The 24,794-nt window shown below is 36.2% G+C and overlaps 1 protein-coding gene across 4 annotated transcripts in view; it reads right to left on the bottom strand.

Annotated features, from left to right (window-relative positions):
- MARCHF1 (membrane associated ring-CH-type finger 1) overlaps positions 1 to 23,077 on the bottom strand; it is a 161,433-nt gene extending 138,356 nt beyond the window's left edge. For 3 of the 4 annotated variants that reach the window (XM_026675820.2, XM_087963654.1, XM_087963655.1), the window contains exon 1: positions 22,393 to 22,639. Coding sequence is in view for 2 of the 4 variants with exons in the window: in XM_087963654.1 (XP_087819780.1) it covers positions 22,393 to 22,491 (99 nt within the window). In the remaining 2 variants the exon portion in view is untranslated. Of the gene's footprint in view, positions 1 to 22,392 lie in introns of all 4 variants that reach the window. The other variant, XM_087963653.1, reaches the window with a different exon arrangement.
- Positions 23,078 to 24,794: the final 1,717 nt, after the last annotated feature.

Raw genomic sequence — 24,794 nt, 5'->3', positions numbered from 1 at the left:
AAAGGAAGGAGTTCCAAAATGTAGTGTTAAGATTAAAGTTATAGTAAATATACAGCATTTAAACATTATGTTCATCATATGACAACACAGTTGGAAACCACACCATGGTATTTGGAAAGTATTGTTCATTTTTCATAGAATCAAGTTTACATTATAAGCACAAAGAATTAATGACAAACAATTTTCAATTTAAAGAAGTACTCTTGGCTTCTAAAATTGATATTTATGAAAATACATTTCAGAAGCACAGAATAGAGTTTTGAGAGCAATAATTACATTTTAAGCAATGTATATAAGAATTAGGTGCTTAAAATTTTTAGCCCTTAAGATTAGTTAAACATAAAGCATATTTTTCCTTAGGTTTTTAAGTATTTAAAAGTCAGTAAAATACTCAGTTAACATGATTTTGCATTTAATTTTTATAAACTTTGTGTAACTTATAATATAGTTTTGTAGATTTTTACATAAAGTTGAAGTTGTTATTGCTGTTGTTATTCATCTAGCCTTTATACATATAGAAGTTTTAAAGGAATATTTAAAATCTAATAAGTTAAACTAAATTAAAACTTGTGCAACAGAAAAGACCAGCATCTAAGTAAGTCAACTTTCAAGAATCTCGACAAATTTCCTACCACAAAAAGAGAATTGGTTCCATACCATTCCAGTGCAAATTGTTTAATCCTTTGTATAAAGAATGAAACTAATGCTAAAAAGTCATAATTTCAGTATAGAAATATTCAGATTTGCATTTTAATGTGTGCAATCTCTGAGTTAGTAGACACCACATACAACAAGGAAAAATCTAGGAATATACTTCAACTTTCAATTTTAATTATGCATCATCACAGTGAAACCAGTAAAAATGTATACATGCATACATATATACATATTGTGTATAATCAAAAATCATTCAATAAGATCAGGCATATAGCAAAATAATGCACTACTGATTCACCTTACATGTATTGTTCAAGAACACAATGGAAATAGAGCTTCACAACTAGAAGAAAATGAACTGAACAGATGATACTTTCAGAAAGGAATAGTCTGTTAACACCTATATTTCTACAGGAATAGGCTAAGCAGGAAATTTTCATATAATATACATGAAAAACACACATAAATATTTGAATATCTCTTCAAATAAGTAAGCGTCCACCGAAATTTATCAAAATTTTCTTTGTGTATATAGATTCGTTCTTGTTTGTAACATATAATCCACTTTGAGTTGTATCTTAGAGTCCACCTAGAATAAACCAATTTCTGATGAGAGATGCCAACATTTTCCAAATAAGCCTTATGTGAAATCTAGCAAAAACCACAGGAAGAATGTTAATTATAAATTGAAGTTATGCTACAAATAGTTTTAGGATTCTTATCTCTTCTACCCTCTACACTAGGGGTCTCATACTCACGGCCTGGGGGCCAGATGCATCATGTGCTGGCCACGCCCACACACAGTTTAGCAAAGAAGGAAAAAGTTACAATATGTCAGATGACAACACCATGACAACGCAAGTTTGACACCCCTGCTCTACACAGATGCTTGATTTATTCTTCACTGCTACACACATTTTATGTTGTCTTTTATTTAGGTTATAGCTGCTGGCATATGATTTATTGCATCCATACTCCATCCCATATTTCACTTTGCTGACACACAGTGACATGAATTTCATTCTTCTTACTACAGCAAGCCACATGCCTTCGGGTCAGTTTAGCCAGCAAAATGCAAAAGCAATAACAGGTGCTCCTATATTTCAATGAATGCAAAAGTACATTACTGAGAGATGGTATTAAAATGTGTATTAGATAAGTATATTAATGGGGATAAAGAGTTACTTCACCCTGGGATAATTACATGAAATCTAATTTCCAGTAAATAGGTTACTGAAAACCAATTATAACAGCTCTTCCTTTTTAAGGATAAGCTGGTTCCAAACATCCTGATAAATATATTTACATTTTAGTTTGCTTGAAGAGGAAGAGGTAACAGCTGCTCAATCTACATGCTGTGATGAAGGTGCTAGTATTAAAAATAACCTTCTAAAGATTTATATGTTAGATATTTATATGTTAGATATTTATATGTTATATATTTTTTCCTCTCAACTGAAATGCACAGAATTATTATTTTTTCCTCATAAGTAAAGCAGAAATAAATCTAAACTTCATTTTGTCTTAGAAAACTATTGTTCCAATAGAAAGTAATCCAAGTAACTCATTCAAGGCTGCTGATGTTAGTTTCTAAGATTTAAAGCTCACTTAAGTCTCTTTGTAGACTTCAGTTCAGCATTCAATACTATCATTCCAAACATTCTTCTAACTAAACTAAACCAGCTAGTGGTACCTGAACACACTTGTAAGTGGATCATAAGCTTCCTAACAGACAGAAAGCAGCTGGTGAAGCTAGGCAGAATTACATCTGATACCTGTACAATCAGCACAGGGGGGCCCCAAGGCTGTGTGCTTTCTCCACTTCTCCCTATATACCAATGACTGCATCTCAAATGATCCATCTATTAAAATACTGAAGTTTGCTGATGACACAAGAGCGATTGGTTTCATTCGAGACAACGAAGAATTCGCAAACAGACAGGAGGTTGTACAACTTGCCTCATGGTGTAACCGGAACAATCTGGAACTGAACACAATCAAAACTGTAGAAATGGTGGTAGATTTTAGGAGAAACCCTCCCATACTACCACCTCTTACAATCTCAAGCTGCCCAAGGAGCTGCTGATTCAGTTCTACAGAGGAATTATTGAGTCTATCATCTGCACCCTATAACTGTCTGGTTTTGTTCTGCAACCCAACAAGACAGACACAGACTTCAGAGAGTAATTAGGACTGCAGAAAAAACAATCATACCAACCTGCCTTCCATCGAGGACCTGTATACTGCAGGAGTCAAAAAGAGGGCTGTGAAAATATTTACAGACCCCTCACATCCTGGACATAAACTGTTTCAACTCCTACTCTCAAAATGATGCTATAGAGGACTGAACACCAGAACAACTAGACACAAGAACAGTTTTTCCCCCAAACACCATCACTCTGCTAAAAAACAATTCCCTCAACACTGTCAAACTATTTACTAAGTCTGCATTACTATTAATCCTCCCATCCTTCCTTTCACCCATCTCCTCCCACTTATGACTGTATGACTGTAACCTTGTTGCTTGTATCCTAATGATTTTTACTGACTGTTTCCTAGTATGATTTGATTGCTTATTGTACTCTATGACTATTATTAAGTGTTGTCCCTTATTATTCTTGACTCTTGACAAATGTATCTTTTCTTTTATGTATATTGAGAGCATTTGCTACATTTGTCTTACATGGACAAATTCCTTGTGTGTCCAATCACACTTGTCCAATAAGGAATTCTAATTAGGGAAAGACCACTGAATTGTATTTGATATTCCACAGCAATTTATGCCCTTATAAAACCTGTGTCATTGTGGTATGCAATGGAAACTTTTTGGGAGAATTGTAGGTGGCGTGTTAACTAGCAGTACCTGCTATCATCCTGCATGACCTATATTCATCCTCTAGAATAGGGTGCCAAACTCAAGGCCTGTGGGCCCGATTTGGCCTGTGGGGTGTTTAGATGTGGCCTGCAAGGCCACCCTGGAAACAGTGAAGGAACGGACCACAGTGTCTCTGCCAGCAAAAATGGAGCTCGGGGAGGACTGCAGGAGACTAAATACGGGGCCCAGGGGGACACACATAGCTCACTGGAGCTCCATTTTTGCTGGCAGAGGGCTGTAGGAGGCCGTCGTGGCTGAAAATGGAGCTTAGTAGCCTCTTTGCACTGGCAGAGCCTCCACAGGCACCCAACATGAGTAACCTCAACCTGGCCACACCCACCCCAGTCCCCCAAGGTCAAACAGAACCCTGATGCGGTCCTCAATGAAATCAAGTTTGACCCCCTTGCTTTAGAATACATCAAACACTGTCCTCAGGCATAGCCTGAATTGCCTTTTGCCAATTGAAGGGTAAACGTTTTAAAAATTTCTGAATTGACGGTCTAGGAAGATTCACAATGATCCAGGTCCCAAAGGTGTTTTTTCAAGAGGCAACTAGACTTTCTTGTTTTTCTTTGAAGACGTTTCACTTCTCATCCAAGAAGCTTCTTCTGCTCTGGCTGGATGGTGGGGAATTGAAGGTTTTATACTGTTTGCATTCTTTTAGCTGAAATTTGTATTTAATTGAATACTTTTGGTGTGCAATAACTAAACGACCAAGCTCAGAGAACTTTAGACTCTACCCTGAGCTACACATATTCTCTTCTTTTATAATAACTAAAGATAAGTTTACATGTGGGTTTTGACTTTTTGCCAGAAAGAAATTAAAAAGCAGGAAACCGCAGGGCCATTTCTAAGTTGTTTGCTACCAGAATTCCATAACAGAAACTCAAAAGTTCTGGAGAACAAGGGAACAAACATTTAAGTCAGTTACTGAATTTTATCTATCCACCCCAAATACAACTATCCAACAAAAGTCAAAGATAGTTTTTAAAAAACTTTTTTTCAACATATAAATATCAAGAAAAAAGTCAAGGAAACAGTCCACTAAAGAGAGAAGATGGCAAGGAAGTAAAAGGCAACAGAAAGAAAGCAGAGCTGCTTAACTCATTCTTTGCATCAGTCTTCACACAAAAAGAAACTATAGCTCAACCTACCAAATACATAACTTGTAAAAGACAGACTAGAAATAAAAATTAAAATAAGCAAGAAAATGGTTAGAGAATACCTGTCTGATCGTGATGAATATAAATCATTGGGACCTGATGCATTAGTACATCCCAGAGGAGTTGGCAGATATTATTTCAAAACCATTGTATTGTATCTTTAAAAAATATTGGCGCACCAGAGGATTGGAAAAGAGCTGATGCGTTTCCCATCTTCAAAAAAAAAAGGGAGGGGGGAACCAAACTCAGGAAACTACAAACCAATCAGCCTAACATCAATACCTGGAAAAATACTGGAAAAAAATAATTAAAAAAAAAACAGATCTGTGAACATCTTGAAATAAATACAGTTACAACTAGTAGCCAACATGGGTTTTTAAGTAGAGATCATGCTAAACCTATCATATTCCATTCTTTGACAGAATGACTAAATTAGTAAACCAGTGAAATGCTGTGGACTTGGATTTGTAATTGGCTGACAAACCATACTCAATGAGTAGTCCCAAATGATACTACAATCTACATGGAAGAAATAAGCAGTGGGATACTACAGTGTTCCACCTTAGGCTCGGTACTCTTCAATATTTTCGTAAATGTTTTAGATGAGGGAATAGAAGGGGAACTCATCACATTTGCAGATTTCCCAAATTTCCAAACTGGCAGTAGTAGGCAATAGCCCAGAAGATAGGCTCAAGATACAAAAAGGCCTTAACAGACTTGAACAATAGGACCTATCCAACAACATGAAAAAAAAAGCAAGGTTTTACACCTAGGCAGGAAAAACCAACTGTACAAGTACAGATTGGGTGAAACCTGGCTCAAAAGCAGTAACAGTGAGAGGAACCTTGGAGTGCTAGTGGACGATCACTTAAATCTGACCCAGCAGTGTGCAGTAGTAGCCAAAAGGGCTAATACTATCCTTGGTTATATAAAGAGAGGCACAGAATCAAAATCCTGTAAAGTATTAATACTGCTTTATAAAGCTTATAGAACTTTATAAAGACCACAGCTGGAATACTTCATCCAGTTTGGGTCACATTACCAAAAAGATGTTGAAAACATCTTTGTACTTTGAAAAAAAAAAAAGTAAAAAAAAGAGCAACTAAGAGGATTATGGGCCTGGAGATAAAAGCATATGAAGAACAGTTGCAGGAATTTGGTATGGTCAGTCTTGAGAAAAGAAGGACTAGTTCCTAACTCGGCAAGGAAAGTCATAAAATAGAGAAAATTTACTTAACGGATGTTTTGCTTAGCAATAGGTTGTGTTCGTATCCAAGATTGTGGTCGTAAGTCACGGACTACCTGAATTTGGGAGGCTTTGCTTGTTGGTGAAAATGAGCAATCATTTGTCCAGGATTTCAGCTTGAAGACTAACAATTTATAAAAAAAAAAATGATTGAATACACTGTGAACATCCTTCATGTCCTTAATATTGAGTAATACAACTTTAACAGACTAGGGCAGGGGTCCCCAACCACCGGTCCCCGGACCGGTACTGGTCCATGGATCATTTTTTACCGGGCCGCACAGCTTGGGCGCCGCCATCTTGTTTCGACTGCGCTTCTGGGTTTTCGGTTGCTTCCGGGTTTTCAGTTGGAAAGCGGCGTTTGGGTGCTCGCGCCTTAGTTTCATCAAAGGGGGGGGCGGCTTCAAACGAAGAGCTGTCCCGATGGCGGTGGAGTCTCGCGTTACTCAGGTACCGGTCCGTGGAAGAATAAATAATCGTGAAACTGGTCCCTGGTTCAAAAAAGGTTGGGGGCCACTGGACTAGGGCATTTTATGGCCCACAGGCCACATTTGACACTTTGACTCCCCCTGTCCGTTGTGCAGTGGCTGGGCAGTAGTGGCAGAGGCATGAGGAGTTGGCAGCCTCCACAGCAGTTCCAGATTCTCAGATGACCCTTGGGAAAATTAACTGTCCACCCATGGCCTACAGGAATGACCAAATTTTTAAGCAATACTAGTGTGTATTTTAAAGCTGTAACACTGAATCTCAAGCTGTGCTGTCTTTCTTTGTACCACTTTTCACATGACTGTGCAGCATGCCCAGGAACACAATTCTGGGCATGCTGCAACAGATCAAAATTCAGATGCACGGCAACAATTTATGATGGTTGTAGAGTGTCCTAGAATTATATATTTTGTGACCTTCTGACAAGCAAAGTCAATGGGCAAGCCAGATTTACCGACTTTAACAACCAACGACATTCACTTAGCAAGTGTGGCAACAAAAAAAGTCATAAGATGGAGCCAAACTCACTTAACAATTGCTCAGCAATGGGAATTTTGGGCTCAATTGTGGCGGCAAGTCGAAGACTATCTGTAAAAACAAATTGTTCAATGCTAGAGGACATGAAGCCAGATTGCTCATTAGAAACTTAAAGCTTAAATATGTTGGATATAAATGCAAGAGTCATTGGAGATGATCCTAAAACTTTTTAAAAATGAGAGTAATTGGAAAGGAGGACAAAAGAAGACCCGGTAACTAGATGCTGTCACGCTAACGTAATTATAAAGGATTCAGGGAAACTGGTGACCTGGAGTTTAGTCATGAAGAATCAGAAAATCCTGAACAGCTAAGCATCTGTGAAATAGATCCTTAGCCAATTCCTAGAAAACAATCATTCCTGTTTATCAATAATCTCTTCCATGAAAATATATGCTTTTCATCAAATGCCAGAAATGAAAAAAAAAACTTATTACTTTGTAAGCATATTACATTTTGTTATTTTATTACCATTATCTGACCACATCAATGCCCTCCTAATAGTATTGTAGGAGCATACCAAAAAAACCTTCTTCAAATAAACACTGTGCCCATGTTATTTTTTTTATTGTCCTATCTATGCAGATGCTTGCCAGGAATTATTACCACTCTTTACTTAAAAAACCTGGTTGTTTCAATTTAATTTATCTCGAGATGTTATTATTGGATTAATCTGATTTTATTTCCTTGACCACAGCCAAGTACTGTTCTATAGACTGCACAGTACACCATAGTATTTACTTGAACCCTTTTTTGATATTTTAGAATAACTTTTCTTTTTCTTTTCTTTTAATTAATTGCGACTCTTGTGTTTTATTTGCTGATCTATGACTAAATAAAGATTTGATTAATTTATCCAAGATTTAAAAAAATCCTTCCAGTAAAGCAGAAAAGAAATCAAAGAAAAAGCAGAGATACAAAACATCAACTTCTAATTAATAACATGCAAATGGCAATAAACAATTTACATATGGTCAACATTAGGAGAATCATCTTCCAGGCTGACTCTTTATGTCTCTCATTATTTGTCAGGGCTGTAATTCCATCTTCAATGACTTTGAAGAAAAAAAATCTTGGCTATCAAGCAGCAAAAAATATTAATAAGATCTCACATTTGATTTGATGATCTTTATGGAAAATCAGAAATCAAAATCCAGCCATTGACAAACACTGTAAGAATTTTTAGCAAACACATAGCTATGGAATTTGGCATAGAGGAATGTGCTAAAGCAATAAATTTGGACAAAATCACAAACTGTTTTGGAATTGAAATGCTGGATGGCCAAAGCATTAGGAGGGATCAGAATGAAACCTATAAATATCTGGGCATTTTACAGATGGGTAACATCAAGCATGGGTAATTTAATAAAGAATATATCTAAAGATTGATAAAATTACTAAAGACAAAACTGAATAGTGGAAACACCATCAAAGCCATCATTATCTGGGACAAAACTGCTGGAACTATTATTTGGACACAAGCTGAACTGGGCAGTTTAGCGGAAAAAACCCCCCAATAAAACTGCTCACAATTAACTGTTGCATCCACAGTGCATATTGTTAGATTATATCTGTCTCACAGAAATGAAGGCAGAGGTTTACTTCAATTCAAAGAAACTGAGAAGAACCATCATGGATGCCAGTTTAAAAATCTAACTTAATGTACAGAATGGATGTCAAACTCGATTGCATCACGTGTCTATTGTGATGTATCGTGATATATCGCAACTTTTTCTTTTTGCCTTTGCAGAGCCAGAATCGGTGTGGGCTGTACATGGCAGGCCACCAGTTTAACAGGCCTGATGTACAAGAACAAAATGTATTTAAAAAGTGCAATAAAACATAAACAGAATGTTGGGAAGGTCAATTTCTACAAAAGATCAAGAGGAAAGTGGGTAAAGATGAAACTTAGTAACGGCTTACAGCTGAAACATTAAGAAAAAAGAAACTGAAGTTATTTGAAGTAATACAATAAGGCCAGAACTGAAAAATCATCCAATGATTCAAAATACAGATTTTGCAAAGAAGCAAAAGGAAACAGTAGCTCACATACTTAACTAATGTAAGAAGGTTGCACATACTGATTATAAATAATGATATAACACAATCGCCAAAATAATTCACTGAACTTGTAAAAATTGTCATGTGCAGGTAATGAAAAATTGGTGGGAACATATAATTGAAAAATAGTCAAAATTATTGTAGGAATACTGAACACTGATAAAGTGTTGATATAGCTGTCTGAAGTATGGATAACTGATGTAGCAATATAGCAGATAGTAGAAAGACAAAGAATTAAAAAAATATGGAACGGATGCAGGAATTGGGTAGGTCTAATTTAATGAAATGAAAGACTAGGGATGACATGATAACAATGTTCCAATATCTCATGGGTTGCCACAAAGAAAAGAGGGTCAACCTACTTTCCAAAGAACAAGAAGCAATGGGAGGAAACTAACCAAGGACAGAACCAACCTAGAACTAAGAAAAAAATTCCTGACATTTGGAACAATGTAAATGCAATGACTTGCCGCAATAAGTTGGAGATGCTACAATACTCGGTGGTTTTAAGAAGAGGTTGGACAACCATTTGTCTGAAATATACACATTGATAAAGTTTCCATTGATCAATTACTAAAGTTTACACTGCTTGGATCCACATATATGCTATGATGATACATTTTGACATCTTAGTTTCTCAGGAAGAACTCAATGTATATGAAGGCCAACACCAACTAAAGAACTGGCAGCTGTGAATTCACATTGTTTACATATCTATTTTAACCTCGATCAAATAAAACTGCTTTATATTCCTTTCTTTTACTTTTAACAATTCTAATCTTTATCTTCAAATATTTTTTTTCAAATTTCTTTTCATTTTTTTCTTTGCCCCATCTCAGAAAATTCTTCGAAGATTAAATAAGTTTCTTTTGTAAACCCAATATAAGAAAATTATCCAAGTCACTTTCTTAATTTCTTATTTTATATCCCATTTAATTATTAAGATATCATCCAGGATTTTAGTTTGTTTGATTGATCATTTTATTGTTTTTAGTATCTATGTTCAATGTAGCATTGGAACATATGAGGAAGAAATGGTTAAAACAGACCCAACCATCACAGCAGAAGGAAGAGCCAGCAAGTATATAATTCCTTTTCAGACAAAGGAGTTAAGACAACTCACATATGCACCATATAGTTTCTGCTCACAAGACTACATGGCAGCAGTCTCCATTGAGTTTAGGTAGAAGAGACATGGGAATTACCATCCTTTGTTCAAGTTGGCACTTTCAAAAGTACATTGTGTTTGCATACTTCCTTTTCTAATCACTTTCAGTAATTGTTTGTTAACTGCTAACAGTTATGGATTAACATGTTTTTGGAGTATTGGTAAGTTTCCTTCAATCCTTAACGAAAGAAATTTTAAGTACAAATTTAAGGACTAAGCCAAAAAAAAAAATCCTTTGGGATATACAGCAAGATAGATATTAGAACTTTTATTTCAGGTAGTTACAAATGGACTAAAGGTCCAGATGGATTTGAAATAAGATTTTGGACTTAATTATAAAAATCCTTCCCATGGAAAATGTTTTTGTTTTAAATTCTTTTTAAAATAATAGTATGAGACATTGAAGGCCTATAGAGGGAACCAGAAGGAATTAAAGTCCACAATTGATGGAGAACAACACATTTCATTAACTAATACAGAATGAAGCAAAATATTTTAACACTTGGCATATTGAAGAATATTTTTGAAAAATTGACTCAGAAGTTAATTTTAAGAGTGTCTGCCTCTACAGATACATTGTGTTCCAAAGATGTTATGAAAGAGCAGTAAGCTTTATCTGATACTTTCTGACCTGAAAGTGAATTTAAAAATGACAGCTACAAGAATGAAATAGAAAAGGTCCAGGTCATTTCTTCAATTTCTATTACTCTACATACATCCACAATTATTTGCTACTGTGGGAATAAAGTACAGGTAGTCTTCAACTTGTCACCAGAATTGAACCCAACATTTATGTTGATAAGTGAAACTTTTAAGTGAATTTTGCCCAATTTTACAATCTTTTTTTTTTTTTTTGCCACAGTTATTCAAGGATTCACTGTAGATGTTAAATTAGTGACACAGTTGTTAAGTGACTGATTTCCCCATTGACTTTGCATGTGAGAAGTTTGCAAAAGGTGGGCACATGGCCCTGGAACACCACAACCATCATACGTATGAGTCAGTTGCCAAACTCTGAATTTTGATCTCATGATCATGAGATGCTGCAATGCTCAGAAGTGTGTGAAATTGTCACAAGTCACTTTTTTCAGTGCTGTTGTAGCTTTGAACAATCACTGAACAAAGTATTGTAAGTTGAAGACTATATACTATGGTCTAGTGTGTGCGTGTGTGTGTGTGTATTTTAGGTTGCATTATTGTAACTACTCACTATAATAAAGCATTTATAGAAAGGCATGCAATTTACAATTATATAGTTTATAAAGCACTTCAAAACAACAGAACATTATATAAAGCAAAGCAGATGACAAAAAAAATCATGCATCACAATTCATGCTAGTTTTTAAATGGTTAATTACAAATTATACAACAGTGACAGAATTCTTAATTTATAAATATATACTGTGTATCTTACACTTTATAAGAAGCTATAATTTGGAAGGTCTCAGCTTGTATGCTGTGCATAATTTTACACCACTGTAGCTAATTAAACATTTTAGTGTAATCATCTGTCTTGTTTTTAAAATTCCGCCAAAAGAAACATGAAATCAAAGTAATTTACTTTTTGTTGAGGATGAATATCTGAACTGCAGATATACAAATGCAACAATGTAAATCGTGTCCTGTCCATCACTCTGTGGAAGGAGACCATGGCAAATAGTAGAAACAAGACACAACATTTAATGCAGGTTTCTGAAAATCGTTCAGAGCAATTATTTAAAATGGTTACTCAGAGCTCTGAGGCAGCCACAATTTTCAAAGGGTGAGCTTGGCTGCTTCACAGTATTTTACTGTGGTTTTTTTTCTTGAGTATGAATGCCATTGGATCAAAGTAAATCAAGGCAGTAATGCCTTGGGTACATGTACTTTCATACTGAGAAGACCAACAAAAGCATCAGTGTCAGAGTCAAGACTTTGAAAGATGTGGAGCCTCTCTGCTCAAATTAGTGGGTTCAGAAAGTTGCTTTAAGAAGGGGCTCACCAACAGCTTGCACAAGCATCTCAACACACAGAGCAACAGCATCCTGCCAAGTGCACTCAGCTGGAGTGCAATCCAGAGACACATCTAGGACACAGTATAAAAATATAAATTCAGGATCAGAGTCACAGATCAGAACCATGATGGCGAACCTATGACACGCGTGCCGGAAGTGGCACACAGAGCCACTTCTGACAGCACGCGAGAAGTCACTCGGAAGAGCCCCACTGCCCGCCCGACAGCTGATTGTCGGGTATCTGGTGCGCATGTGAGGGGGCGGGAGATACGCGTGCATGCGCAAAGACACATTGCACATGGCGTGCACGTGGGAAGTCGTGCGCACATGTGCAGGGGGCATGGGGCCCCCCTGCGTGCATTGCCTTCTAGGTGCTGGCACGCGTGCAATTTTCAGAATGGGAGCCCAAAAAGGTTAGCCACCACTGGATTAGAACATAGCAAGTCTCAATAAAGAAAATGAACCATGGATCCAGGGGTGGGATTCAAATTTTTAACAACCGGTTCTGTGGGTGTGGCTTAGGTGGTGGCCATGTGACTGGGAGGACGTGGCTTGGTGGTCATGCTATTGGCTGGGCGTGGCCAACTCAATATCACTCACATCGAGGCACACATCTCCTCGCCTGGCCTCTCATGACTGTGGGGATGCTGCAACAGTCGTAAGTGTGAAAAATGGTCATAAGTCACTTTTTTCAGTGCCATTGTAACTTTAAATGGTCACTCCACACAAGCAAAGTACCAGCAAAGGAGGGGAAAAAACTTCCAGAGAAGTTTCTGAGATAGGAAGTCTAGTCCTGCCAAGAATGTAATAAGGGTCAACGGAGAGGCAGTTTCTGTAAGCAACCCCAGAATGTTTCCTTCCTGCCTTCCTTACAGGATTAGGCCAGTAATTTCTTCTAACAACCGGTTCTCCGAACTGCTTAGAATGTTAACAACCTGTTCTAGCGAATAGGTGCAAACTGGTAGAATCCCACCCCTGCATGGATCATCCAATCATTCATCAATTTGAATAGTATAATCAGCTCAAACTGATGAAAATTAGGGTAGTATTGCAGTTCGAAGACGACCAACCCTGGCAGGTAGAAAGGAAGCATGCTTCTGCTAAGTATTTTATAAATAAGGCAGGAATGCATCATTAATTATAACAGCAAATCCCACTATAACGAGCAACAATAAAGACGCTAGCATTGTTCAGTCATTCCATGTTTTCTCAAATGTGAGAAAAGATCTTTTCCAGGGAACCAGAGATTGCTACCATATTTCTTTGCTTGATCATCTCACTTTAAAAATAATCCTACTGGAACCAACTGGTTCCCCAAAAAATTCCTCTTTTTAACATAATGGGTACAAAAGCAGTATTACTTTAATTTAGGGAAAGAATACCACCACCAAAGCAAATGATTCTGTATCATATAACAGATGGATTAAAGCTTAGGAAAAGCTTTAACAGAGTATTTTACTTCTTAACTAAGATATGCCTATTTTGAGGTCTGTTATAGGATTTTTCCCCACATCATTATCAAAGCAACATGAAATTCCAAGTAACACTGTGTGTTGGGACGGAGACTATGTAGAAAGGCTGTATGCGTCACACACTGGCCACGCCCACATCCGGTTTAGCAAAAGGGGAAAAAGTTGTAATATGTCACGTGACACCGCCATGATGTGAGTTTCGCACCCCTGCTATGTAGCTTGAAAAAAGGATATTTAAGGGATTCATATCATCTTATTTTTGTGCATTTTAGAGCTATGCAGCACTTGCTTCAAAGGAGAAAAGTTGCTTTGGGCCTACACAGGATGCACGTTACCTCTCATCAACTCCATACAACCACTGCACCTTTTCCTGAGATTTTATAGTTTTGACAGCGCCACACAATTCAAAAATATTTTCATTACAAATGAGAATGAAATGAATATTTTACAAGTCACTGTGGACAAATATCAAACAAGTATGTTGTCTGCTGTTCTTCCCTGTAGATTTTATCCTGGCACAGAAATAACTGAAATTTATCCGTTTAAATGGGCAAGCAAAGGCTTCAAAGCTCTCCAATGCATAAGCATTTCCAATATTATAATTAGACAGCTCTACTTGTCCTTGTTTTTGTGGCACCATTTTTACAATCTCTTTGTATCTGGCAATCAATTTTCAAGTTGAAAGTAATTTTCAAGTTGAAATTGAGTAATGACTATATGTTAAAATGATGGCTTATTAAATTTGTTAACCAATTATATCTTAAATGTGTCCACTTACAATGCACAGTATGCTATTCTCTACATTTGTGGAGAAAGAAATCAATTGCTGAACATAATATAGGTTCAAAGCCTTAAGTCAATAGTGAACAATCATGCTTATTTGATGCAACAATTATATTTTAATCTCTCTTGGTCTCCTCTTGCCTCTTTCTCTGCTAAACACTGCTTTTATGATAAGTCTATATACAAAAAACAATTTGCTTTATGTAGCATTTGCTGCAAATGCAATAGTAGAATGAAAACCAATTCTCATAGAAATAGCAACTGAGTAATCTTACTGCATATTATAAAGCTTTTATTTTTTAAGAAAAACAATGTGGGAAAAAGACATTGCAGAATCATTCTCACTTTAAAAGTAACAAAGATATATCACCTTAAGAACATTTTGCACCTCCATTTGAGAACTTTCATTTGGAAGTTCAAACTATCTAAAAATTCCTGTGATTTTTTTTTTAATTTAAAACGGGCCCCCAGGATGAAAGATGTTTTGCTAACCTAACTTCAGAAAATTGAAAGAAATAAGTGTTATTAATTGCAATAATAATGTAGAAGTCAAGTATAATTGCTGTGCACTGGTTTTTCCTTTCCTTGACATTTTTATGTATAACATTACTTTTCCAACACTATTATTATTAAGATGACTTAATAGGATTGAAACATTTATGCATAAACCTGCAATAGAGTTGATATATCAGTGATATTTTATTTAAATACTGAAAATGAAATTTAATTTCCAAAAATTAAAAAAAAAAAGTTAAATTATTGACGGTACAACTGGGGTCCCCAACCCTTGGTTCATGGACTGGAACTGCTCCATGGCATGTCAGAAACCAGGCCATGCAAGCAAGTGAAGCCTCATCTGCGGGATGCATGCAGGATGTGAAACCACGCCCCTTCGGTCCATGGAAAAACCTTTCTCCACAGAACCAGTCTCTGGTGCCCAAAATGTTGGGGATTGCTGCTGTACAATGTCAAATTTAAGCAAATTATATTGATATATTGTCAAGAGTTAGTTATAATCTTATGATGGTGATAATCACAGGCCATCAATTTGTTTCAACTGTTAGCAAACACATTCTACGTAGTTAACCAATAATACAGTATTTATTGGGAAGATAACTATTAAATTAATTTAATAATTAAATTCAACATATTAAGGTTTACTTTGTCTGATGCAGAGTTAAAATTTGCAGTTTTTAAAGTCTGTTTCAAAAATTCTTCATAGATAAAATATTGCACATCAATGGAAAAAATTAACACCTTGTCCAAAAGGTATTATTTATTTTTAAAAAGCAAATCTACTCAAGTAGTTAAATTAAGTTAAATTAAAACTCAAATCTCTATTGTTACATGAGCAAGGGGGAAGTGAAAGGATGAACGTGGAAGAAAATAATCTGATCTTGCCACTCTCTAATATGTAACGTTGGACTGCTCCGATATATCATTATAAAGTTTCATCAGGATCATGTAACTTGCCAAGTGCAGCTGCCATTTAATTTCAGAAAATACATGGCTACTTTATAATGCTCCAAGTAGATGCTATATTTATGTTTCTGCCCTCTTCAAAGCACCTTTGGATGTTGAAACCAAAGTAATACTACAGTACAGTATAAGTTTTCTTGATTCTCACTAACAGGTTCATTACTGTGTGTCATATACAATAATGCAGAAAAATATTGTAACAAAACAGACCATCACGCTGTGCAATGCCAACACTATTTGAAACGTGTGATTTCCACTGCTGAAATCTCTTTTGTTCCCCTGTTTATAAGCCTTTATGTCTTGCATCATAAGTATACAAATATGCCCACTAAGGTTGAAAACCATTCTAAAAGTCACTAAACTCTCAAGCTATTGTAAAGGCGAACCATTTATCGGCCCCAGTACAAAATCAATCTGTGGTACAATTTTGCAAGCCATAGAATATATTCAGAATGGGTAAAACCAAACGTTTTGTGGGTTGAGGAAAGTAAGAGGTAAATTCTTTTGTGTAAGCTTTTGCGATTCCTGAAAAAAAGTACTTTAATCAACAATGAAGTAGTATTGCATTTGTGTGCATTTTGGACTATTATTCTACAAATCATTTTGAAAACATTCAGTTCCAACTGAAACCATCAACTATCAACTTCTTTCTCTATATCCACTTTCAGCATCTATTCTGACTGACAGTCTAAAATAAGAATCTGAAAACACAAGGAGTTAACAATTTGTCACATGATTACCATTACAATTTCATCATTATAATCATCTAATATATCCTGCAGTCATCAGTGAGCATTGTGAATATTTTCCCCCATTATTAACCTCTTATAACTTGGCCAAAGTCACCCATCTGGTTTTCATGCCTTAGGGAGGTCAAGAACTCAGTTTCCAGCCTAGGAAGTTTCTAGACGAGCATTTTCAACCCAGGACCAAACTACCTCTGTAACAGTCCCTCTATCTATTTTGTTTATCAAGTGCAGTTTTGTAGACATATGTGTCCAAATGTGCAGTTTTTATAAGCTAATATCTACAACAATGTACAACTTTTTCTGTGAGCATGACCTACAATCACTTGGCCAATATAATTCTTTCATTTTTAAAAACACAATAGTATAAATTCTAATAAGAATTTAATCAATGTGGATGTTCAGTTTCCATAGATTAGAAATTGACAGTCCTTGTGACTACTTCCTCTCTGTCTGGAATATTTACCCCTTTTAAAGCAGTGTCCTTTAGATATTTACTGAAGACTTTGTATCTTCTCCCTGGCTTTCCTTGTGTGAACATTATGAATAAATGGTTTTGCTTTGTGTTGCCTAGGACAATATAATGATGGAATGAATGGATCATTTTTTTCTTTCTATACAAGCTGTGCAGCTGACTGCAAAATTGCAGTAATTTTTATATAGTGGTTAGAATGACTGTTTAACCCTTATAATAAACTTATACAAAATGAACACAGATGTTGATGCATTTATTAAGAGACTAAGTAATTACATGCACTAAAGTATCTAATGTGAAAATGAGCTACCAAAAATCTACAAAAGACAGCACTGTAATTATTAGTGCTAGTTCTAACTACCTGCATCAGCTCAAATTACCTAGATAGGACATACGGTTTAGCAATTCTGTTCCACCATCTTCTGCATAACAGTTATTGCACTGGAACAAATTCACCAATTAAATATAAGACACACAGATCTAAGAGTAGATTGAATCAATGTTGCTTATCCTAAAACTTAGACGCAAAAAAGCCTAACAGACGTATGAGATGGTCATATACTATCTACAGGTCAAGACAATAAATTCTTTTTTAAAAGTTGTTTGAATCTTTTTTTCCCCTCCTCAGAAGAGCAATGGAACAGAAATATATCTTTTTGGAAGCTCTCTAGCACTGATTAGCAAGATTGATGGAACTCAAGGAAAGTTTCTCAAATTTTATACAATTATCAGAAAATTCTGAGGACCTTATGTCACATTTGAAAAGGGATGTGACATATATCCAAATCACTTCAGTCTCCTCCCTTAAAAACAATTGTTTTCCAAATTCTGCTCTGGGTTAAACTACTTTCATGAAATACTTTTCTCAATAATTTAAAATGTTCCTTCTTCCCTTTTCCATCTTTTTCACCTATGGATTTTTTCATAAACAAAAGCCTACCAAAATTTTAAATATTATAAGCTTGAAATATCACATCCCATCAATGCAATACATAGTAAACCTTGATTGCTGTCCAATGTGCTGAAATTATTCATATTAGTTTATTCAGGTAGTAAGTTATGAATTTAATATTCCTGATTTTAAAAGCTAAATTTTTAAATGAACAATTCAATATATTTATAGTTTAGATAACATTTAAAATTCTTTTGATGTAAATTAAGGTACATATTTCAAAGTTTGCTGTTCTTCAAATCAATTCAGATCTTATACAATTCTTTCAGATTTATTCTACTCAACATTCTATCAAATGAAAAAAAAATCCAAATGTTTTATCAGTATTTTATTATATTACCCAAGATATTTTAGACATGTACTTTCTTTTTAAGTCTCAAAAAAATTTCCCCATTCTTTTAGTAATTGTTGAAAAGGATTACAAATCTTAAATGCTTTATGTTGGGAAATCTAAATAAACCATTGATCATACACCTATAATTTATCCTACATTATGTAACTTTTGGAGTACTAATACTTGACTCCATTTAATGCAATTCCATCTGGCAAGTTAAGATAAGAGATAATAACTCTCAACCCCCTTTATTACTTTTCATCATTTCCTTCTGCATGGTAGGTAGCTAAATTACACAAATTCTTGAAGTATAATTTCTTATGCTAAATTTTGGAAAATTTAATTTTCAGTCACCAAGTCCAAATGCAAAATATAAATGAACAGCCATAGTTCTGAGGGAAACATTTGGCTGAATAAGTCTTGTACAGTTTTCAGATTACTAAGACCTACAAACTTTCCAGTCAGTATTTTATATGCAAACTACATCATTGTATTATTCACATTGGTGAATTTTGTTAATATTCATGTACTGGAATATATATTATTTACTTTTCAAAAGACACTTTAAAGTGTTCAATCTACAGTAATTGATGTTTGGTCTCATTATTAAGCCAAGCAGTTAGGAGAAATAAATGTTGCAGTTCATAAACTAAAGAGCAGCAATTAACATTTTCTTACTTCAGCTCCATCAAAGGATGTTCTACATTTTGCAAGAATAATAAACAGCACGCATATACAAACACACAGAAACACAATGGGTTGGGGGAGGAATATCCAAAAAAGAGCGAGAGTACCAAGAGAGATAGAATATGTGCAAAACTTAAGTGTTCATTAAATAAGCACAACTATTTTGACTTTCAAATTGTTAAAATGGTTGTGTTTAAGAATAAGTTGAAAACTGCATGGCAAAGATGGAAACCTAGTGGGGGAAGGTTTCAGAGTAGCTTAGATTTAAAGGAAACTTACCCAGGAGGTTTCTCAATGAAAAGATTTTTAATTTGAGACAAAAGTTTTCTAAGAAAACAATCTAATCTTCATGGAAACACACATTATAAATTTTATTCTCAATTTCTTCAGATCACAGTAAGTTCCATTAGGCTTTTCAACATTCTTGAGAAAGTAAGCAAATGCCTTTGTTTGGGGACATAACATCTCCCCAGGCTTATTTTCATAATCCAGGTCTATGGTGACTGGGATTTTTTGAGAGGTCAGTATATTTTAATGGCACCAAGTTAGATAAAGCAGTTTAGAGCATAATCCAAGCATTTTCAGTGTAAAAGATTTATTTGGAAGACAAATTTATGTGGAAAGAATTTCCTGATGATAAAAGTTTAAGAGCAATTAGAAAACAGAAATCTAGATTAGGCCTTCACTTAAAGACAGGAATGACAGGAATATTAATATATTCCCTTTTTATGATATATATTTTAAAAGCATGGAAATGTGAAACAGAAAAGTGACAATGAGATCATTTATGCCGATGAAAACATAGTGTTTTAAATTGGTCAAGCTGGAATCTACTGATGTCATCCAAATAACGAAAGACATTGGAAAAAATGTCTATGGACATTCTCTTTCATCCAGGTCAAGCAAAGGTGCTTTTTAAAAAAGCAACTGGATTTTGTTTTTCCTTGAAGACATTTTGCTCCTCATCACTTCTTCAATTCTGACTGAATGGTGGAGAATGGAAGGATTTATAAATAAGGAATATAAATCTTTCTATTTTCCACCATTCAGTCAGAACTGAAGAAACTTCTTGGATGATGACCAAAATGTCTTCAAAAAAAAACCAAGAAAGTCCAGTTTCATTTAAAAAAAAAACATCTTTAGAACAATGAAAAAAAATGAATCTCAAACTATATAGCCTCAAGCATATTCCAATAAGAGTTTGAGGGGTAAGAATGAAGCAACTCATCAATTTTCAGTTACAGTTCTATATTAAAATAAAAGCGCATAATTTTATTTAAGCATTCTCTAAAACAGTTACAATACAATGCTTTGTTAAATATACTCCTCTGTGTGAGACAGCATAAAAAAGACTCTAAACCTGCAAATATAAAGAATAAATTGAGATGCAGCTTAGAAAATTGTGTAAATTATAATCTAGCTTGAATATGATTTCTTTGTCTTTGAGGGTAGAAAGGGGCTAATTCTCTGAAAATGTGGGAGTCGAGATTTTGGCATCTTTTAAAATAAAGAATGTGTAAAGGCTTTTTATATTCCTGAACTAAACTTAATTCTAGATTGAAAATACAAAAATTTCTCTATTGTTACTGATATTGTACAGGCATCTTTGTAGTTCAGTGGGTAAACAACTGAACAGGTAAGAAATTCAAAACAGCATATGATAGTCTTGTCACACATTTCTTTATGGATGAAGTTTATCAAAACTTGTCATTCCTACAAAAAAGAATAGCATTAATTTTCAAAGTTTTATTGTATTATATTTCTAAATCTTCCTGAACTACTTCTGCTGTTCCACCATAAGATCATACAGTATATTGTATATTTATACAAGCAGCCCAAGCTTCCCAATTAACTACCACCAACATCCCTTTCAAAATAAAATGAGGAAGAATTTTTATTTGAGGAATGCTCTAGTGTCCCATATTTTAATCAATACTAATTTTACGAACCTCATACAGTTTACGTGTATCAAGTTACTTATGTAATTTGTAATTACATATTACCTATGTAAATGTATGGTAGGATATTAATTTTTATTCAATCAGGATCAAATCTGTATAATTGTTTTATTAATGGCTTCTTTCTTAGACACTCTTTCCTTTAAAGTTGATTCTCAGTAAGTGAAAGTCTGATATTTTACAATCATCAGTACTTTTTCAATATCATGACTATACTTGGTCTATCTGGAGAAAACAGCTTTTTTTTTTTTTTTTAGAAACGTAAGAATATTTGTAGCTGAAAACAGGACTCATAATCTCTACATTAGTAACAAGCCAATTGGCACTAAAGTCAGTAAATCACCTATTTTATACTAGCAGCATAAATTGCTGTCTGGAATTGACAAATAAATCATATAAACTATGAAAAAGAGTTATAAAAAGGACACCAATAGAAAATGCATGAAATCTTCCTCTATTAAATATTTCCATTTGTTTTATTCTCAGTCACATTCATTCACAATTGAAAATGTATGTTAAAGGTCAATTGGGAATGTTTACAAGACAGCATAATTTTAAAAGGCAAGCAGCTTCTCCACATAGTATTAAAGCCTTCAACCTGAACCGCATTTATAAAATCATTGCCACAAAACATGCTTTATTTATAAATATGCCCTACTATAAAGTGAGAGGATGGGGGGGGGTCTTCTTTTTTCTGGAAAAGAAAGGAAACAATGGGATGTGGGGGGAAGGGCAACTCAGAAGAATAATTAATTGTGTATTTCAGAAAATTTGGTCGACTGATGCTATTACTGTCTGAAGATATTTTGATACAATGAAGATATTTCGATACAATTCTCTTTTGAGACATTTCCCCTAGTCTATGGAAGAAGATGCTGGGTTGACTTTTAGCATGCCATCTAAAAAACACAAGAAAGAATAGTCTCTATTGTTTGCAGAATCAATGGACTGTTTCTCCTTCTGTGTGTCCCCCCCCCCACTCCCTTCCCTGCAAAAGCGCCCTTTCAAAATGTACAAAGCTGACAATTCACATTTGTTTTTTAGTGTTTGTCCCCTACACAAGTGTTGCTTATTGCTCCCCTAATGTGGGGAGGGAGTTTGTATTTGAGAAGCCTCTATCAGCAAGGCACCCAAAAGATTTCAGGAAGGCACCCAAAAGGCATTTCAGCACACTTGCAACCCACCTATTGGGTAAGAAGAGATAAATCTCCATCCTAATCCTTCCTGTTGAGTCAACAGGGATGTTTCCACCTCCTCCCTCGCCCTTTCAACCATTAGTCGTCCCTCAGCCAAAACCAAGGGCTCGTTCCTCCTCCTCTTACCTCGACTTCCCTGTTCTTCTCTTTGTTTCTACCTACGGAACTTCTCCCATTGCTGGTCGTCTCCTGCGCTGGGATTACCGAGATCCGCCGGAGAGGCATTTGGACCAGGCTGCGGGTTGCCTGAGCCTGATTGGAGGACGCCTTTCGGATTCACTCCCTCTGAGTAGCCCACCTGGAAGACTGTTCATATCCTCGCGTCGCCAAGAGTCCCCCCGCGGTCCTTGGGGGGGGGGGGGGACAAAAAAAATCAAAATCAAAAGAGCGATTCCTGTGAGGGGAAAGGAACGGAAAGCAAAGCCGCCGCAAGCCGCCCTTGCCCGCGACTTTCACAAGGCAGAAGAGCTCGGCCCACAAAAGGCAGAATAAAATATTCCAGGAGTTTTGAAATTCTCCGAAGAGGCAGAGTTCCTCCGAGTCGGAACTCCGCAGCTTTTAGTCACTGGAGCCACCTCTTCCCCACCCACCCAGCCACCGCCATCCCTTTTCTCCAGAGCATTGTGGGAGAGACAATTTCAATGTCTCTGTTACCTAATAACTGTCATGGAAACGGAAGGCACAGCTGGGTCTTGATTAAAAAAGAAGAAGAAGAAGAAGAAAAGGCATTCCTTTTCCTCTCACGGCTTCTCGGGCGCTTCCATTTTTTTTATTTTATTTTATTTTTTTCTTGCACCGTCGCTTGGGTGACTCCTCGTTTTGACCGCCCCGGCTGCTCGTGCTGCCGCCTCGTCTCCTCAGAGAGAGAGCAGGCCAGCCGCAGCCCGTCTCGGCCGGTCTCGCCTGACGCGCTGGCGCTGCCTTATAAGTAATCAAATTAAGGGCAACCGGCGAAAGGCGCTTAAAAGCGTCCTATTTTGGAACCAAAAGCTCTTTTCCCCTCCCCGGAAAGCACCTCCTCGCCCTGGCCTTCAACACGCCTTCCAGTAATCTACTTAGGGTTCAAAGGGAGCTTGCCCCGAAAGGGGGGGAGAAAGGAAGGCTTCAAACCTAAAAGAACATAAGTGGTGTCGGCGGGAAAAAAAAGAGCAGCAAATTGCAAACGAGCCTCCCCGGGGCAAACCAGTAGGGGAGGGAAAAAAAATGAAAAAAATTAACCCTTTCCTTCCGGCCTCTTCAGCAAAAGTAAAGTAAATAAATAAACAAAAAAAATAAAAAAAAAAGTTTAAAAAAAATTTAAAAAAGGACGTTGCCGCTTTCTGGGCGTTTTTGAGTAAGGGGAGTCCATGACAACAAGAGAAACAGGAGCAACGCAGTTTTAACCTTGCTGAACGCTGAGGCGATTCAAGGAATTTCCATAGTGCCTGGTTTTTTGTTTTTTAGGGGTTTTTGTTTTGTTTTTGTTTTGGCACTGAATGGGATTCCAATTTGGTGAATTTCAAAGATGCTGGGACAGGAAAGGCCAATGGCTTTTCCCTGCTAGGGCAGGGCACCTGGGTTCCTTGGTAGACCTTTCCTTTCTGTCATCTATGCCAGAGGTCTCCAACCTTGGCAACTTAAGACTTGTGGACTTTAACTCCCAGAATTCTCCAGCCAGCTCTGCTGGCTGGAGAATTCTGGGAGTTGAAGTCCACAAGTCTTAAAGTTGCCACGGTTGGAGACCTCTGATCTATGCCACCTCACCCTTCGCCCTGCCGTACCCACTATGGGGCCTTTCTTTCTCCTTGGCTCTTTTATTTATTTATTTATTTGATTTATTTGATTTGTCAATCGCTTATAAGATACAGATATAAGAATAAACATAGTTTTGAACACATGAGATGGAGACTTAGAAGAAAAATAAAAAGAAACAATAGGACAAGGACGGTAGGCACGTTGGTGCGCTTATGCACGCCCCCTACAGACCTCTTAGGAAAGGGGTGAGGTCAATAGTAGACAGTCTTAAGGTTAAAGTTGTTGGGGTTTGGGGAAGAAACCACAGAGTCAGGTAGAGTATTCCAGACATTGACCACTCTTGTTGCTGAAGTCGTATTTCCTGCAATCAAATTTGGTGCAGTTTACCTTGAGTTTGTATCTATTGTTTGCTCTTGTATTGTTATGGTTGAAGGTGACGTATTCATTGACAGGTAGGACATTGCAATGTATGATTTTATATACTATATTTTGATCGGCTCGTAGGCGGCGTAGTTAAAGGTTTTCTAGGTCTAGAGTTTCAAGTCTGGTGGCATAAGGTATTCAATGAGTAGAGGAGAGGAGAATTCTTCTTCTGAAATATTTCTGGACTTTCTCAAGTGTGTTAATATCAGATACATGATGTGGGTTGCAGACTCATGAGCTGTATTCAAGTATAGGTCTAGCAACTGTTTTATATGCTCTAGTTAGTAGTGTGATATTACCAGAGAAGAAACTACGTAGGATTAGATTAACAACTCTTAATCTTAAACTCTTAGCTTCCTGTCTCTCAATTA

The sequence above is a fragment of the Notechis scutatus genome, chromosome 4 (assembly GCF_049901735.1).
Source record: "Notechis scutatus isolate UNSWTSFEM ecotype Mainland chromosome 4, rNotScu1.2, whole genome shotgun sequence".
Taxonomy (NCBI): Eukaryota; Metazoa; Chordata; class Lepidosauria; order Squamata; family Elapidae; genus Notechis; species Notechis scutatus.
Note: the sequence above shows the minus strand (reverse complement) of the source record. Positions and strands in the feature narration are given on the sequence as shown.